This window comes from Neolamprologus multifasciatus, chromosome 20 (genome assembly GCF_963576455.1).
Source record: "Neolamprologus multifasciatus chromosome 20, fNeoMul1.2, whole genome shotgun sequence".
In the NCBI taxonomy this organism is placed as follows: domain Eukaryota; kingdom Metazoa; phylum Chordata; class Actinopteri; order Cichliformes; family Cichlidae; genus Neolamprologus; species Neolamprologus multifasciatus.
The window spans coordinates 17,846,413-17,863,526 of NC_140458.1; the positions used below are offsets into that span (position 1 = coordinate 17,846,413).

Genomic DNA, 17,114 nt, shown 5'->3' on the forward strand with positions numbered 1-17,114 from the left:
TGACCGATCTCAGATCCAGTAGGACTTCCAGATACAGACGGACAAAATGGTGGTGGCTAACCAACCGGACATAGTGGTGGTAGACAAACAGAAGAAGAGTAGTGATCGATGTAGCGGTTCAGAATGACAGCAACATTAGAAAGAAGGAACACGAGAAGCTGGAGAAATACCAAGGGCTCAGAGAAGAGCTCGAGAGGATGTGGAGGGTGAAGGTAACGGTGGTCCCCATGGTAATCAGAGCACTAGGTGCGGTGACTCCCAAGCTAGGCGAGTGGCTCCAGCAGATAGAGGACCCGAGCTTGAAGGATTCCAAGGATGACCGCCCACAGGGGCGAGTGGGGAATTTCATATATATATATATATATATATATATATATATATGTATTACAACAGTGAACTTGAACTCTGGGTCAAAGATTCAAGTTGCAGTTATTTATATTGCCTATCACCTTAAATCTTCACTCAAAGACAAGTATCTTTGACAGTGTATATATAGATGAGAAATATTGTTTGTTTAATATGTTGGCATTATTACATTTGGCTTTGTGCTTACATATGTGTGTAGAAAGAAAATGTACGAGCTGTGATAACTGTTTCTGATAGAATGAAGAGTAGACTGATATATTAAATATTCCTTTATTGGGTGAGAAAATCAGACCATGTCATAACTGCTTTAAGTCATACAGAATAGATATCAGAGCCTTAAACAGGCTGACTTCTGCTAAATGGGTCAAACTGGGCAGAAAGTATACAAACACATAACATCCTTATAGAATATGATGTAACACTATAGATCAACTTACCTCAGGATATATAAAGCATATAAACAATTACAGCAATATGATACAACAAACACAGCAGTACTACTAATCCAAAATACTCAAAGCTTCATAGAACTGAAACAAACATTTATTTTTAGGTCCATTCTGGTGCTGATACATAATTTAGGTTTCTGAATATTAAACTTGTTGCTGCCTTTCATAGTGTTTAACTTGAAGGCCCTGAGTACTTTCTCCCACACAAAACACTGGAATGATATAGTTATTTGAACATTACCTAATAAGACTGATTCAGGACAGACAATTAGTTATTCTAAACTTTTCTAGCAGTCCTTCACAAACAGGGAACAGCCTGCCTATTCTCTCCATCTGTAAGCTGCTGTTGGCTCTTCCCCCTCCTCTTCCTCACACACTGCTGAGTTTGTCCTGGTGGATCATCAGGGGTGCAAAGCCTCACAGATGATGTGCAGCAGTGGGTCCCTCAGTCTGTCCCCACTCTGGACACTTGCAGTTTTCACACATGGAAATCAAATGTGTGATAAGCTGCCGGATTCAAACACAAGTGTTTAGACATGTTCATACTTTTATTACACAATCAGAGAGAAAGAAAAAGAGAGAGAGTGCAGGACAGACAGACAGGTGACAGTCTCAGGTGTATACACTGCTACAAAACAGCACAAGAGAAGGAGGATTTAGTGTTTGTGTTCTTTCGAGTGCTAAACAAGAAGAGTTCCCAGTTGGTACAGTGGACACATGTGTGACTCCTGTGATTAAAGCACCCTTCTTTCAGCTTAACGAGTGAACCGTCAGCTCGTTCAAACACACGTTAAAGTCCGTTTGGCTCAACACCACCGAACAGAGGCAGCAATATAACATAGCTAACATTAACAGTGCAGTGAATCCTGCTTGTGCTGTGATATTCAGGACTGCAAACCGAGCAGCATTCACTGACTTTCAGCTTGTTGTGTTTGTGGATATATGACTGACTTTAATTATCCATGAAATCATCACATTCTCTGTAAGATTATGGTCAACTATTGAACAGCGTATATTTTAAAGTAAAGGCTCTAAAACCAAGTTAGTACAAACATCACTAATGTCACATAACTCTGCCGACATGTGGCCAACAGGAATGTCTTCATTATTAAACATTCGCACATAAATAAGTGACATAATATTCAGTACTTTTGACAGTTCACTCTTCGGTCGCTCTGCTTCTGCCGTCTGCCGTATTTTGCGGCAAAATTATCCACACCCACCGCCACACTATGAATTGTGGGATATATGGGACCACGAAGCGTGCACCGGACCACGCTTGACATTTGGGAAATCGACAGCGCATTTGGAGTATGCATTTGAAGTACACTTCGGATTGGGACAGCCGTCGTTGCGTCGCGGTGACGTAATAGGTCTCAAAATGCATACTTCAAGCGTGCGGTCTCTTAATTGGGACACAGCCATAGACATGCCACACAAGCTTGACAACATGGACACAACACAGACATGAAACACATGACAGACTGGACAGGAAACATGACACATGATCTATGTGTCATAAGCCAATCTATTTTTAAACCAAAATTGGTATTTTGAGAATGTTGGTGATACCGTGCTTTAAGATGTAAATGCCTATAAAATTTACATAAAATCACTTTTCTTTGAAAACTTTTTGCTTAGTTTGTTGGAAGAAAAAGCTAAATCTTGTCACGATAATGGAATGCATTGTTCTGGAAGAGGCATACCTGAAATATTTATCACAAAAACTTGTCTGGTAATATACCTGGGCTTTTCCTTCCCTGTCTTGTCTTCCTTTTGTGGTGTGCAACTGATGAGGGTGAGGGGATACTAAAATATAAGGCAAAAATAAGTGGTAGGCAGACTAGCGATGAGAAGCGATCCGTGACCTCAACTGCATGATCAGGAAATCCACTGAGTGGAGCAAGTGTGCTGGCAAAATTTGGAAGAAATGGTGGGAGAAGAGATCAGAAGAAATTCTGGACAATGAGAGACCTTGGTAGGGGAATGAGAGGAACCTCAGTCAGGTAGTGACGTGCTCTGAACAGAAGCTCTGATGGTGAAGCATGCTGGGAATTTTTGACGCTCGAGGTAAAGTTGTCATGGTCCCCGTGCCTGCCCAGCCGGCCTCACAAGGCTACACTTGTGTTTTTGCTTTCTCTCTCTCTCTCCCCTACCTCTCTGCCTGGGCGGAGCTCACTGCTGGCTCCCGCCCTTGGTTCACACACCTGTTGGTGATCAGCTGATTTCCCGACTACTATTTGAGGCTGGCCCAGCCTCAAATAGTAGTCACTGGATGATTGTGCTACTAACTTTACCTACCCGGACCTGTGACCTCCCAGCTGTACGAACGTGTGTGAGTTGGATGTGAGGACGTGAGAGAGAGCCTTCCCCTAATCCCTTGGAACCCTGGATTTTTCTCCGTCACTGTATATATTATCGCACTGGTGTGTAAATAAATGGTGCTCTGAGACGTCAACCTGTTCTGCGCTTGAGTCCCTGCTTTCAGATTGTGACAAAAGTAAAGAAAGATTGTTCATAGAGTCGTTGGGGCCATATACATTTACGAAATGTATTATATATTATCTTAAACAGTGATGTACCTGCCCCTATGGATCTTTAATGAGCTTTAGACTTGAAATGGTATTGGTTTGTGTATAGGGATGGCCTATACTATATATATATCTAGCATGACTGTTGGACTGTTGAAGGAAGTGTGAAATACCTGACCTGGCCATCTTCTAGTTTTCTATCTGTTTTATCAGTTTTATATCTGATGTTAACACATTCTCATTCCAACACGTAACATACTGATGAATGTGACGAATTGTTGGTATGTTGCGCGTTGGGAATGATAATGCTCTGCTAATGTGGATAAATGTGTATAAAGACAATCTTAGCTTTTAAATATTTTATTTGACTCAATACTTGTTTCAGTGTGGTCAGTTTTCTAATTCCTCTCAACATTGGCAAATCCCTTTGCAGAGTACCCATGACACCCTCTCCCTTTATGACCTCACAGGCTTGGGGGACACTGATCCACAACACTGGGAAGCAACTAGTCAGCACGAGCTAGGAAACAACACATTTTAACTATCACATTTTACACTATCTGTCAACAGTGTTATTTAAATTTGTAAAATATCTTCACCCTTATCAAAGAAATCATAACTTATTTTAAGGTTTAACAGTCAACATGGGAACAATAACTACAGACATCCTGTCATCATGTCATGTCCTTTAATACAGGTGTTTTCAGTTCAGAGAACAAATGTTAGGGTTCCTGGGTGGTTGAACCCAGTGTTTCGGTTTTTGGATTTTTGGACCTTTATGTTTATTGTTGTTCCATGTTTCTTAGTCTTTATTGGGTATGGTTTAGTTTTCTTGTGCTTTTTAGTTTCGTCTTTTGTATCTCTAGTTCTAAAGTACAGCGGTGGAATGGACTCAGACGCAGACTGAGAAATACGATTTAAACAGTTCTTTATTATCCACACCGGGTGCACGATATACACCTGGGGGAAAACACCAGGGAACACAAGCCTTCGCACTTGCTCCGCTCCTCGTCCACACAAACTCCACACTAGCAGCTCCACCTTTGCTTACGCGTCCAGGAGTCAGGATACAGGCAGATCGGGGAAACATATTTACAGAAACGAGGGTTACTTTGAAGCAAGCACGAGAAGCAACAGAATTCTGCAGAGCCGGGCAATACTAACTAGAGTTACTCAATATTCCAGTGACGAGTAGCTCAGCGCCTCTGCTATAAGAAGAGTCAGTAACCAAATGCAGAATCACTGGTGATCAGCTGCAGGTGTGTGGGCCAAGGGTGGGAGCTCAATCTGAGCTCCGCCCAGGCAGAGAGACAGGAGAGAGAGAGCAAGGCGAGCAAGAGAGGGGAGAGCAAAGGCAGAGCAAACAAAAAAAAAAACATTTGTGGCCACACTGGGCTGGCCAGGCAGGCACAGGGACCATGACAACTTGTTCATTTAGTTGGTTGCTTTCATGTGTGTCCACCATAGCAGGTCCTTTGTTTGTCCCCTGTTTCCCCAGTCATGGTCTGTGTGTCTGTCTGGTTTTTCTTGCCTTTCTGTACCTTGCTCTCCTTGTTCTCTTGCCCTTTCTCGTCCCTCACTCTCTCGCCCATCCCTCTGTTCCCTGGGTTTCATCAGTCTGCAACTTGGTGTGTATGTTTCACGTACTTCCTGTTTTTGTTTGAAACTAGACAAGAGTCCTGTGTGTTCCATACCCGGTTGTTCTTCCCCTGTCTCGTCAGTTGATTTTGTTCACCTGTGTTCCACAGGTGTTTCATCTCTGCTCTGACCCCTCTGATGTATTTACTGTCTGTGTCTCCCTCCGTCCAGTGTGGTGATCTCCCTCATCCTCTGGCTGTGTGTTCCGGCTGGTATCTCAGTTTAGGTTTCTTGGTTTATGTACATAGTCATTCAGCAATAAAGCTGTGTTTAAGTTTAATTTCCCCAATTAGTCTGCATTTTGGGTCCTATATCAAGCCTTCACTGCTACATGACAACAGACCATTGAAAAGATAAATCAAATCAATTTATTTATATAGCACTTTTCACAGGATAAAAACTACAAAGTGCTTCACAATAATATAAAACAGAAATACATAAAATACATCAATGATCAAACATACATCAGCTGTCCATCTGCATCTTAAGGATAAAGGACACTCTTTCGAGGATGCCAATGTTCACATTTTGGACAGAGAGGACGGATGGTTTGAAAGAGGAGTGAAAGAAGCCATCTATGTCCACTGTGAGCGACCATCTTTGAACAGAGGCGGTGGTTTACGACACCAACTCTCTGCCATCTATAATCCAGTTTTGAGATCCCTTCCCAGACGCCTTAACGCCCACTCACACCCTGGGCCATCTGACCTCAGGAATTCGCATGATAAGGTGGGGCCAGGTTTCACAATGAACTCACCCGAAACTCTGGCTGATTGGGACCCACACCCAGTTCCACACCTTGGCTCAGGCGATTAGAGGATCATCAGGGGGTCCTTTTGTCCCTCTGTGGGGGGACACTCCCACTAGGTTTATATCTGGGACTCTCCACCATTTGACCTTAGAACTGAAGAAGCTTCTCGGATGAGAGGTGAAACGTCTTCAAGTAACTTAAAGAAGTCCAGACGCTTTTCTTTGCAAGCTCCTTTGACTACGATGACCTGGATGACTGAGAACCTTCACAGACGATCAAACATACAGCACAAATCTAATTAAAAGCCAATTTAAATAAATGAGTCTTAAGCTGTTTTTTAAAAGAATAAATAAAATCAAGGCAACGCAATGATGGAGGGAGAGCATTCCACAACCTGGGGGCCACCGCTCTAAAAGATCTATCTCCTCTGGTCTTAAAAGAAGTTTGTGGGACTACCAACACCCTTTGATTAGATCAGACATTCCCAAAGTGTGGGGCCCGCCCCCTAGGGGGGGCGCAGAGCCATTGCAGGGGGGGCGCGGCATGAAAAGGGAAAAAAAAACAAACAAAAAAACAACGCTTGGACACTGCTAGCACGGGGCGCCCACACAAACGCAAAGCAGGAGATGAAGCATCGCTGAATATGTTTCCAAACCAACTTCATTCTAAGCCAAAGACTAGAAAATATGGTGAAGCACATCTTCCCTTTGGTTTCACCTGCACAAGTGCCGAGGTAGGTCTCCCTGCAGGATTGGTTTTCCCTTTGTCGGGAGCAGCGCTGGGCTGTTTAAATCACGGACAAACAGTATCCCACATTCTTGATTTGTAGTTCACAAACACTTGTTGTAATGACTAACTACTCCTGACATTTTGGAGATGCTAGCTCTTTATACAGTAAAGTTACAGTGGGATACAAATAATATCAGGCTGATCCTGCGATTTGTTCCCCCGGTTCAAATCACGGACAAACAGCATCCAACAGTTGTTCATGTTTTTTAACCCATTTTGCAGAGGGATTTTTTGAAAAATGTATTGATAGCAATGTTGAATATTATTACACAGGAAAAAAAAACAACTACATGTAAAATAATTACACCGTGATGCCTCTGCCTTTCTAAATGGAGGGACAGTAACTGCGTGTATATGTAAGCGTGTAAAACCTGCAGATAGTCAGATTAACAGTATTTCGTCTCTATCTGCCATTCTGCAATTCATCTCATGTAAACAATAACGTGGCGCACAGCATGACGTGAAAAAAGGCACATACCTTTGACGTTGCATGACGAACTCTATATTCCTCGTCCACACATAAACGCAAAAAAGGAGTTTTTAAAAATCTCCATTCTCGGTGATTCGAAACGCCGTTTACACGTGGACGAAACAGCTGCGTTTTGAAAAAATACCCGTGTAGGTGCCGACGTAGCATAAAAGACTTTATTAGTTTATTTTCTTGCTACCTGCATATTACTTGTATTTTCTTAATTGTTTACTAAATGTTTGAGGTGTGAAATAAACCGCAATGGAGCAAAATATGGGTGTGTGTGGTTGGAGGATGTGTTCTTGCGTGCGTGCGCGCACGCAAGGGGGGGCGCGAACATTTTTCTTGTAAAACAAGGGGGGCCCAGCAAAAAAAGTTTGGGAACCACTGGATTAGATGATCTCAGGCTGGAAGCCAGTGTAATGAACATAACACTGGTGTAATGTGCTCTCTTTTTCATATCTTAGTTAAAAGCTTTGCAGCAGCATTCTGGACTAACTGGAGATGGTCAAGATTGATTTTGCTCAGACAAAGAAAAAGACTGTTACAATAATCTAAGCGAGATGAAATAAAAGCATGAATAACCATTCCTAACTGAGATTTGGACAGCAAAATTCACAGTTTGGAGATGTTTCTTAGCTGAAAAAGGCAATTCCTAATTAACTGACAAGACTGTTGTTCTAGGGACTATGGCAGAATCAAAGATCACACCAAGGTACCTGAGGCTCGGGTGAACAGATGAGCCAAGAGAACCAAGATGCTGTTTGATTAGAGATATCTGGTTGTCAGGGGCAATAATTAATGTTTCGGGCTTCTCAGAGTTCAGCTGTAAGTAGTTGTGACCAAGCCACTATTCAATGGAAGCTAAACATTTAATTAAACAGGAAAGTTTATGGACTTCCATTGGCTTAAAAGAGCAATAGAGCTGAATATCATCAGCATAGAAGTGATAAGACACCTCAGGGAACTGCCTAATTATAAGTCCTAGAAGTAACATGTACAAAAGAAAAAGAATAGGACCCAGAACTGAACCCTGCGGTACCCCACATGTCAGATCTTTAGAATGTGACATAAACTGATTTGCAAAATCATTGAAAAGATAAAGGAGTCTTTTGAGGAGCTGATGAATGAAGAAAAGGAGAGAGGGAGGAGAAGGGATACAGGAAAGTCAGTGAATCAGTGAAGGGCAGTAATTAGCAAAGTGGGGGCAGCTATGAAGAGGATGAAGAATGAAAAGCAGTTGGTCCACATGACATACCTGTAGAGTCGTGTAGATAGGAGAGAGTGCAGTGGACTCTCTAACCAGGTAGTTTAACACAGTCTTGGAGGGTGAGAGGATGTCTGAGGAACTGAGAACAAGCGCACTGGTAGTGATTTCAAGAACAAGAGTGATGTGCAGAGCCAAAGGAGATCACTACAGAAGGACAAAGCTGATGAGCCATAGCATGACGATGTGGGAGAGAGTACTGAATCTAGATTAAGAAGAGAGGTGACATTTAGCAAGCAGCAGTATGACTTCAGGCCAAGAAAGAGCAATAAAGATGCAATGTTTGTTTTGGGATTGTTAATTAAGAAGGTCAGAAGGAAGCTCCAAAGAAAGCATACGATAGGGTGCTAGAAACTGTGGTACTACACGATGGGAATCATAATGTAGGCCTTCAGACAGGTGGTAATGGTGGCATGAGTCATGCAGAGGTTAAACAACCTGATGAAGATCCCCTCCCAGTTGGTCCGCACAGGCTTTGACCACAGCCCCATGCCATCATGGCCAGAAAGCTCTCTTGGAGTTCACCGCTCTCAGTTGCCTCCTTACCTCATGCTCCTAAAGGGAGAGTGCTGGGTGAGAAGGACGGGGAGGTCAGGTGACGCTGAGCGAAGAAGTTGTTGAGCTGCTCTGCTAAGTGTGAAACTGAAGGCCTCATCCTCCTCCTGTGAGCCTCCTTATCTTGTTTGACACCCCTCCTAGAGTTGGCTCTGGCAGTGCTGTACAGAAAACTTTCCCTCAGCCGGAAGGCAGAGTTACCAGTTCTGATCAGAGCCTGTACTTCTCTCGTGATCTAAGGTTTCCAGTTAGGAAAAACTGTTATATTCTCAACACAGCACTTAATGTAGAAAAGGACAGACTAAGTGAAGCTCTCCAGGTCTTGCTGTTCAAAGATGAATCACTCTGTCAGATCAAAACCTGTAGCTGGATGAGAGCATCATCTGGCCATGTTTTAGTGACCTGGGTGCTTGGAGGGGTTTGTTTCCTGAGGATGGTTTAAAAACGGATGAAGAGCAGAGAGGAGTGGTCATATTGTCAGAGGTGGGGGAGGGGTGTCGCTTGATGTTACTGTGCACATGGTCCAGTGTCCTGTTGCCCCTGGTAGAGCACTTAACATGTTGGTGGAAGTTGGTGGAAGTCCTCAGCAACAACATGCCTCAGCCTTGATGTATATACAACAGAGCAGCAGTGAATAGTATAAGAAACTACAGGACTATTGACTGTGCAGAACCTTTCTATTCACTGCAGGAGTCTTATCTTCCTCTGTTTTCTTCTTGGCAGGTTATTTAACCGTTACTAGTGAATCTCTTCCTCCTGTCGTCATTGGAGATACAGTCACACTCAAGTGCAACTTCCAAACAGATGGCAGCCTGAAAGAGATTGTGTGGTTTCGGGAAAGCGAACAGGTAAAGTTAGTGCTTTGAGCTGAATGATGATCTTGCGTGTGTAATGCTGCAACAAGAGTACTGACAGGGACTAGAAAGAGAGAGCAGATTTCTCCAGTACTGGCTTCTCTTCATTGGCTCCCTGTTAAATCCAGAATCAAAATCCTTGTCATCACATTGCAAGGTCTTGAATAATAAGGCCCCATCTTATCTTGAAGACCTAATAGTACCGCATCACCCCAACCAAACACTTGGCTTTCAGACTGAATCAGAGTCAAAATGACTTTTATTGCCAAGTTTGTGCGTGGATCTTGCTGTGGTGTTATGGTGCAAAGCATTTACAGTATATGTAATATATACATCACTGTATAAATATTAACAATAAATACACATAAAAGAAATATATAATACCTAGTACCTACAGTTATAGAATACAAATGATAAATTAACAAATATGTAAGATTATGAGTGAGGGGAGTGCAAAATGTAGATAGGAAATGATGTGCAAAGTCTTTATAGCCTGAGTAAATAACTGTGTTACTGTAACACATTTACTGAGCCATGATCTGGATGAGGAGTCACACAAAAAGAAACTATAAACTATAATTGGGAAAGAACTATTCTTATGCTGTGAGATGAGTTGGTTCTGATGGACAGCGGCTTCGTGCCAGAGGGGAGTGTCACAAATAGATGATGCCCAGGGCATGAGGGGTCAGCAGCAATCTTCTTTGCCCATCTCAGTGTCCTGGTATGCACATCAGTGGAGGGTATGACACGCTGCAGTCTGCCTTTGTCCTTGGCAAAGGCATGGAGGAGGTGTGGAGAGATCTAGTGATGGAGGAATTACCTCAACAGGTTATATGGTTTACTTTTGGTTCCTACAGTATTTAAAAGTAGAATGGGAGGCAGAGCTTTCAGTTTTCAGGCCCCTGTTGCCTGTCTTGTGTTTCTATGGTGTATTGATAGTCATGTGCTTTTTGTGCTGAAGTGTTTTTTTTCTGTTCTCAAACTGTTCTCCCATTCGGAGCTAAGTCTGAGTGGAGTTTTTCTCTCCTCCTCTCACCTCATGTTATGTATTTTTGTTGTTTTTTCCTATCAGCCTACCTCTCTGACATGTCTTCCCAATGTGATGTTTGTGTAAAGTTTGGTCAGAAGGTTCCTTTGTAAGTGCGCATGCACCCTTAGCGTGCTGCCTGATGTAACCTATAATTTCCTTCGGGATTAATAAAGTATTCTGATTCTGATTTACAACAAGGTGCAAACACCAGTTACACTCAGCAGAAGGGCCAGATTACACTTTTCCAAAAAACAGAGCCTGCATAGTTAAGGGGGAAAAAAAATCTTTGGGCAGATATGAAATAGACAAGATAAATTTATACCAGAATCATGGGAAGAGAAAAATATGATAATGGAAAAGCAACAGCCCGTGATGTGCCAGCATGTGCCAGTGTGTTTATCTAATTTTACAAATGGATTTATTGATGTGGCTGCTATGTCAGTCTGACTTCTGAAGTGAACAGGGCTATATTTAATGCTTAGATTCAGTCAAATGATGCAAAACTGATCAGACAGTACTTCAAACTACTGATGGACAATGACCCAAAGCCAGCTGCAAAATACACCTAAGAGTTTCTCATGGCAAAGAAATGGGATGTTCTTCAACCACTGCGTTAGTCAACTAATCTCAACACAAAAACTGGAAATACATTTTTTACTTTTTTATGTTGGGGTTGGCAAATTGCACATGTCAAGGCTGATATAGGACTTTCAAATTGATACCATAGGCGTATCTACTAAAACTCTCAGACAATTTTGAATCTCAGTGACCTTAACTTGAAGGTTAGAGGTCAGAGGTCAAGCTTTCTGAAATGTTGTAAAGCGATAACTCGAGACGGAAATCACATAAGATTTTGAAACTGATACCATAGGTGTATCTGCTTGGAAGGTGAGGCGTGCATAAATTCATATCTATATGGTCCGCCTCCTCTAGTTCAATTGATTGATCCACATCTGAACCAAAGAGTAAAACAGTGAAATGTGGATTATTAAATATTAGGTCTCTCTCCTCCAAGTCTCTGTTAGTACATGACTTAATAATTGATCAACAAATTGATTTACTCTGCCTTACAGAAACCTGGTTGCAGCAGGATGATTATGTTAGTTTAAATGAATCAACACCCCCGAGTCATTCTAACTACCAGAAATCTCGAAGCACAGGTCGAGGGGGCGGTGTGGCAGCAATTTTTCACACCAGTCTATTAATTAATGAAAGACAAAGACAGACTTTTAATTCATTTGAAAGCCTGATGCTTAACATTGTCCACCCCAGCTGTGAAACTCAGAAACCAGTCTTACTTGTTATCATCTATCGTCCACCTGGGCCTTACACAGAGTTTCTGTCTGATTTCTCAGACTTTATATCTAATTTAGTTCTGAGCTCAGATAAAATAATTATTGTGGGTGATTTTAACATCCATGTTGATGCTAAAAATGACAGCCTCAACATGGCATTTAATCTGTTGTTAGACTCAATTGGTTTCTCTCAAAATGTAAAAGAACCCACCCACCACTTTAATCACACTCTAGATCTTGTTTTAACATATGGCATAGAAACTGAACATTTAACAGTGTTTCCTGAAAACCCTCTCCTGTCTGATCATTTCTTGATAACATTTACATTTCAATAATTGATTACGCAGCAGTGGAGAGTGGACTTTATCAAAGTAGATGTCTTTCTGAAAGCGCTGTAACTAAGTTTAAGAATATAATCCAGCCACTGTTATCATTGTCAATGCCCTGTACCAACACAGAGCAGAGCAGCTATCTGAACGCTACCCCAACAGAGGTCGATTATCTTGTTAATAATTTCACCTCCTCACTACGTACGACTCTGGATACTGTAGCTCCAGTGAAAACTAAGGTCTCTAATCAGAAGTACCTGACCCCGTGGTATAATTCTCAAACACGTACCCTAAAGCAGATGACTCGTAATCTGGAGAGGAAATGGCGTGTCACAAATTTAGAGGATCATCATTTAGCCTGGAGAAATAGTTTGTTGCTATATAAGAAAGCCCTCCGCAAAGCCAGAACAGCTTACTACTCATCACTGATTGAAGAAAATAAGAACAACCCCAGGTTTCTCTTCAGCACTGTAGCCAGGCTGACAAAAAGTCAGAGCTCTTTTGAGCCAACCATCCCTTTAACGTTAACTAGTGATGACTTCATGAACTTCTTCACAAATAAAATTTTTATCATTAGAGAAAAAATTACCAATAATCATCCCACAGATGTAATATTATCTACAGCTACTCTTAGTACCATTGATGTTAAGTTAGACTCTTTTTCTCCAATCGATCTTTCTGAGTTAACTTCAATAATTACTTCCTCCAAACCATCAACGTGTCTTTTAGACCCCATTCCTACAAAACTGCTCAAAGAAGTCCTGCCATTGATTAATTCTTCGATCTTATATATGATCAACCTATCTCTAATAATCGGCTATGTACCACAGGCCTTCAAGGTGGCTGTAGTTAAACCTTTACTCAAAAAGCCATCTCTAGACCCAGCAGTCTTAGCTAATTATAGGCCAATCTCCAACCTTCCTTTCATATCAAAAATCCTTGAAAGAGTAGTTGTCAAACAGCTAACAGATCATCTGCAGAGGAATGGTTTATTTGAAGAGTTTCAGTCAGGTTTCAGAGTTCATCACAGCACAGAAACAGCTTTAGTGAAGGTTACAAATGATCTTCTTATGGCCTCTGACAGTGGACTCATCTCTGTGCTTGTCCTTCTTGACCTTAGTGCAGCATTCGATACTGTTGACCATAATATTCTATTAGAGCGATTAGAACATGCTGTAGGTATTACAGGTACTGCACTGCAGTGGTTTGTATCATATCTATCTAATAGACTCCAATTTGTGCATGTAAATGGAGAGTCCTCTTCACACACTGAGGTTAATTATGGAGTTCCACAGGGTTCAGTGCTAGGACCAATTCTGTTTACATTATACATGCTTCCCCTAGGCAGCATCATTAGAAGACATAGCATACATTCTCACTGCTATGCAGATGACACCCAGCTCTATCTGTCCATGAAGCCAGATAACACACACCAATTAGTTAAACTGCAGGAATGTCTTAAAGACATAAAGACTTGGATGGCCACTAACTTTTTGCTTCTTAACTCAGATAAAACTGAGGTCATTGTACTCGGCGCTGAAAAGCTTAGAAATATGGTATCTAACCAGATTCTTACTCTGGATGGCATTACCTTGGCCTCCAGTAACACTGTGAGGAACCTTGGAGTCATTTTTGACCAGGATATGTCCTTCAAAGCACATATTAAACAAATATGTAAGACTGCGTTCTTCCATTTGCGCAACATCTCTAAAATTAGAAATATCCTGTCTCAGAGTGACGCTGAAAAACTAGTTCATGCATTTATTACTTCCAGGCTGGACTACTGCAATTCATTATTATCAGGATGTCCAAAAAACTCACTGAAAAGCCTTCAGTTAATCCAAAATGCTGCAGCAAGAGTACTGACAGGGACTAGAAAGAGAGAGCATATTTCTCCTGTTTTGGCTTCCCTTCATTGGCTTCCTGTTAAATCCAGAATTGAATTCAAAATCCTGCTCCTCACATACAAGGTCTTAAATAATCAGGCCCCATCTTATCTTAATGACCTTGTAGTACCATATTACCCTATTAGAGCACTTTGCTCCCGCTCTGCAGGCCTACTTGTTGTTCCTAGAGTTTTTAAAAGTAGAATGGGAGGCAGAGCCTTCAGTTTTCAGGCCCCTCTTCTGTGGAACCAGCTTCCAGTTTGGATTCGGGAGACAGACACTATCTCTACTTTTAAGATTAGGCTTAAAACTTTCCTTTTTGCTAAAGCATATAGTTAGGGCTGGACCAGGTGACCCTGAATCCTCCCTTAGTTATGCTACAATAGATGTAGGCTGCCGGGGGATTCCCATGATGCATTGAGTTTTTCCTTTCCAGTCACCTTTCTCACTCACTATGTGTTAATAGACCTCTCTGTATTGAATCGTATCTGTTATTAATCTCTGTCTCTCTTCCACAGCATGTCTTTATCCTGTCTTCCTTCTCTCACCCCAACCGGTCGCAGCAGATGGCCGCCCCTCCCTGAGCCTGGTTCTGCCGGAGGTTTCTTCCTGTTAAAAGGGAGTTTTTCCTTCCCACTGTCGCCAAAGTGCTTGCTCATAGGGGGTCATATGATTGTTGGGCTTTTCTCTGTATCTATGAAGCGCCTTGAGGCGACTTTTGTTGTGATTTGGCGCTATATAAATAAAATTGAATTGAATTGAATTGAATTGAATTGAATTGAATTGAATTGAATTGAATTGAATTGAACTGAATTGAATTCTAATTCTAATGTACTTCTCCCTGGCAGATTATTGAAGGAGCCAGTGCCAAGCAAAAGATTTTCAGCTATAATACCATGTACAACACTAGCTACTCCAACATGGAGGACAACCGCAAACGGGAGGACCTAGTATACCAGTCAACAGTGCGGTGAGACTAGTACACTGAAATAGTGTTTTTGTTATGCTCTATGATAATTTTCCACAGAAAATCTGAGTTGTTAATAAAAATCATCCTTTGTTATTCTTGTAACTCTGTGCATGAAACAGACTTCCAGAAGTTCACATGGAGGATGATGGCCTGTATGAGTGCCATGTAGGGATTTATGACAGAAATTCCAGAGATAAAGTTATTCTAGCCTCTAGCAGTATCACCCTCACTGTCATAGGTATGTATTCATACTCATGTTGTCCCATGAACATCTCTGGCTGTATCAGTGGTTTTCTCTTGGCACCATGTATATCTTTTACTAAATTCTGTAGTAATTTATGGAAGTATTGTAAAGTATTTCATTATAGCTATAGTTTGGTTATAATTTGCCATTGGTGTATATTTTATAGGGAGAATTCATTACACTGGGGTAATAAGATGTAAAAATACTAAAAAACATTATTGTAATGTTTTGAAATTTTTGCTCTTTAAGGTCTTTGCACTCCAGTGTCAGCTCAGCTTCATTAAACACACCTTCAATGAAATGAAAGCACCTTCCTCTTTGACTGCCTTGGTCATTGTATTTTCTCTCCAGTACCTCCAAAGTCTATCTCTGTGGTGGTGGCCAACAGCCCAGCTCCATTCAGCCGTTACGAGGCTCAAAACTTCACTCTGGTTTGCATTGTTACAGGAGCGAAACCAGCTCCCATGGTGAGATGGAGAATTGTTATGTCTTTATCTCTCTTGAAAGATTTGGTATTTACATCACTGCTAAGTATGTGAGGAAGGATAACTTAATTGTTGATCATCAGCCTATTTATGAATATGGAAACAACTCAAATATTTTCCTGATAGAGTTGAAAACTGTGCTCTTTCTTTCACTGCAGAATTAATTTAGTGTGCACTGCTGGATTTGGTTGGTGCTCACATAAAAAGAGCAATAACCCCTACTTGATGCACCCTACAGCAGTTGGAAATTTGGAAGCAAAAAAGCTATTTAAAACTAAATGACCTCTTTTGAACATTGGAATTGGGAATTTATTGCATTGGGAATTAATATTGGAGAATATTATGTGGCTGTAAGCAGGAAAACTCCAACAATCAGCAGTGCAGTGACAGCTCCTTTATTTACAGTATGCTTTCGTGTTTTCCACTTATGCAGCCAACAGAATTAGAGGCAATGTCATTTTAGAAACATAATTCTGGCTACCCTCCCTCCCTCCTTCCCTCCCTCTTGCCCTCAGCGGAGATAGTTTTAGCCCTATCGCAGGCAGTGACCCTGAACTAGATAAGCAGAATTAAATAGATGGATACAATTCTTGCTGAAAATGCCACCATAAAATAAAAAAGCAATAGAGCAAGAACAATGCAGACCCATCTTATAGCAAAATGCAAAAGCTCTTATGTACACTGAAAGGATGGTTAGATTTTGTTATTCACCCTGTTCCTATTTAATTTTCCCCCTTCTGCACTGTAAGCCATGTCTCACAGCCCTGTTTGGATGCCTAAACCTAAATGACTAAAAACAAAGATAAATCTAAACATGTTGCCACACGGGGCACAAATCCTGTATGTAAAGTTGTCTTAGCACTACCAACCCCTGAGAAGTGTCTGCTATCAGTGAAGACAACAGGAGCAAGTGCAACTGCCAATAACCTTGATAATGTCCAAGTTGGTGTCTATATCATAGACTTGTAAAAATTACAACCTGACGACTATTTGATTTTCCTGGTTGCTGCTTAGCCGTAAAAGGCTGAGTTATTATTATCTACTGGGCGGGTGGGGAAGCAGGCGGCATGGACTTCCAAATTAATTAATAGCACAGGTGCAAATACTAAAAATCTCAGATGCGTTTGAATCTCAGTGACCTCAACTTCAAGGTCAAGGTCAAAGGTCAACTTTTCTGAAAATCACCTGGAAGATTTCAGATTTAAA

General features: G+C 41.4%; 1 protein-coding gene across 6 annotated transcripts in view; it reads left to right on the forward strand.

Annotated features, from left to right (window-relative positions):
* LOC146494767 (immunoglobulin superfamily member 21-like) overlaps window positions 1-17,114 on the forward strand; it is a 45,917-nt gene that overhangs the window by 24,512 nt on the left and 4,291 nt on the right. For 3 of the 6 annotated variants that reach the window (XM_085145204.1, XM_085145203.1, XM_085145205.1), the window contains 4 exons: window positions 9,539-9,663; window positions 15,058-15,179; window positions 15,299-15,417; window positions 15,775-15,890. In XM_085145204.1, coding sequence (XP_085001330.1) covers window positions 15,106-15,179; window positions 15,299-15,417; window positions 15,775-15,890 — 309 coding nt within the window. In that variant the 5' untranslated portion in view covers window positions 9,539-9,663; window positions 15,058-15,105. The remainder of the gene's footprint in view (window positions 1-9,538; window positions 9,664-15,057; window positions 15,180-15,298; window positions 15,418-15,774; window positions 15,891-17,114) is intronic. The other 3 variants (XM_085145206.1, XM_085145208.1, XM_085145207.1) reach the window with 1 other exon arrangement.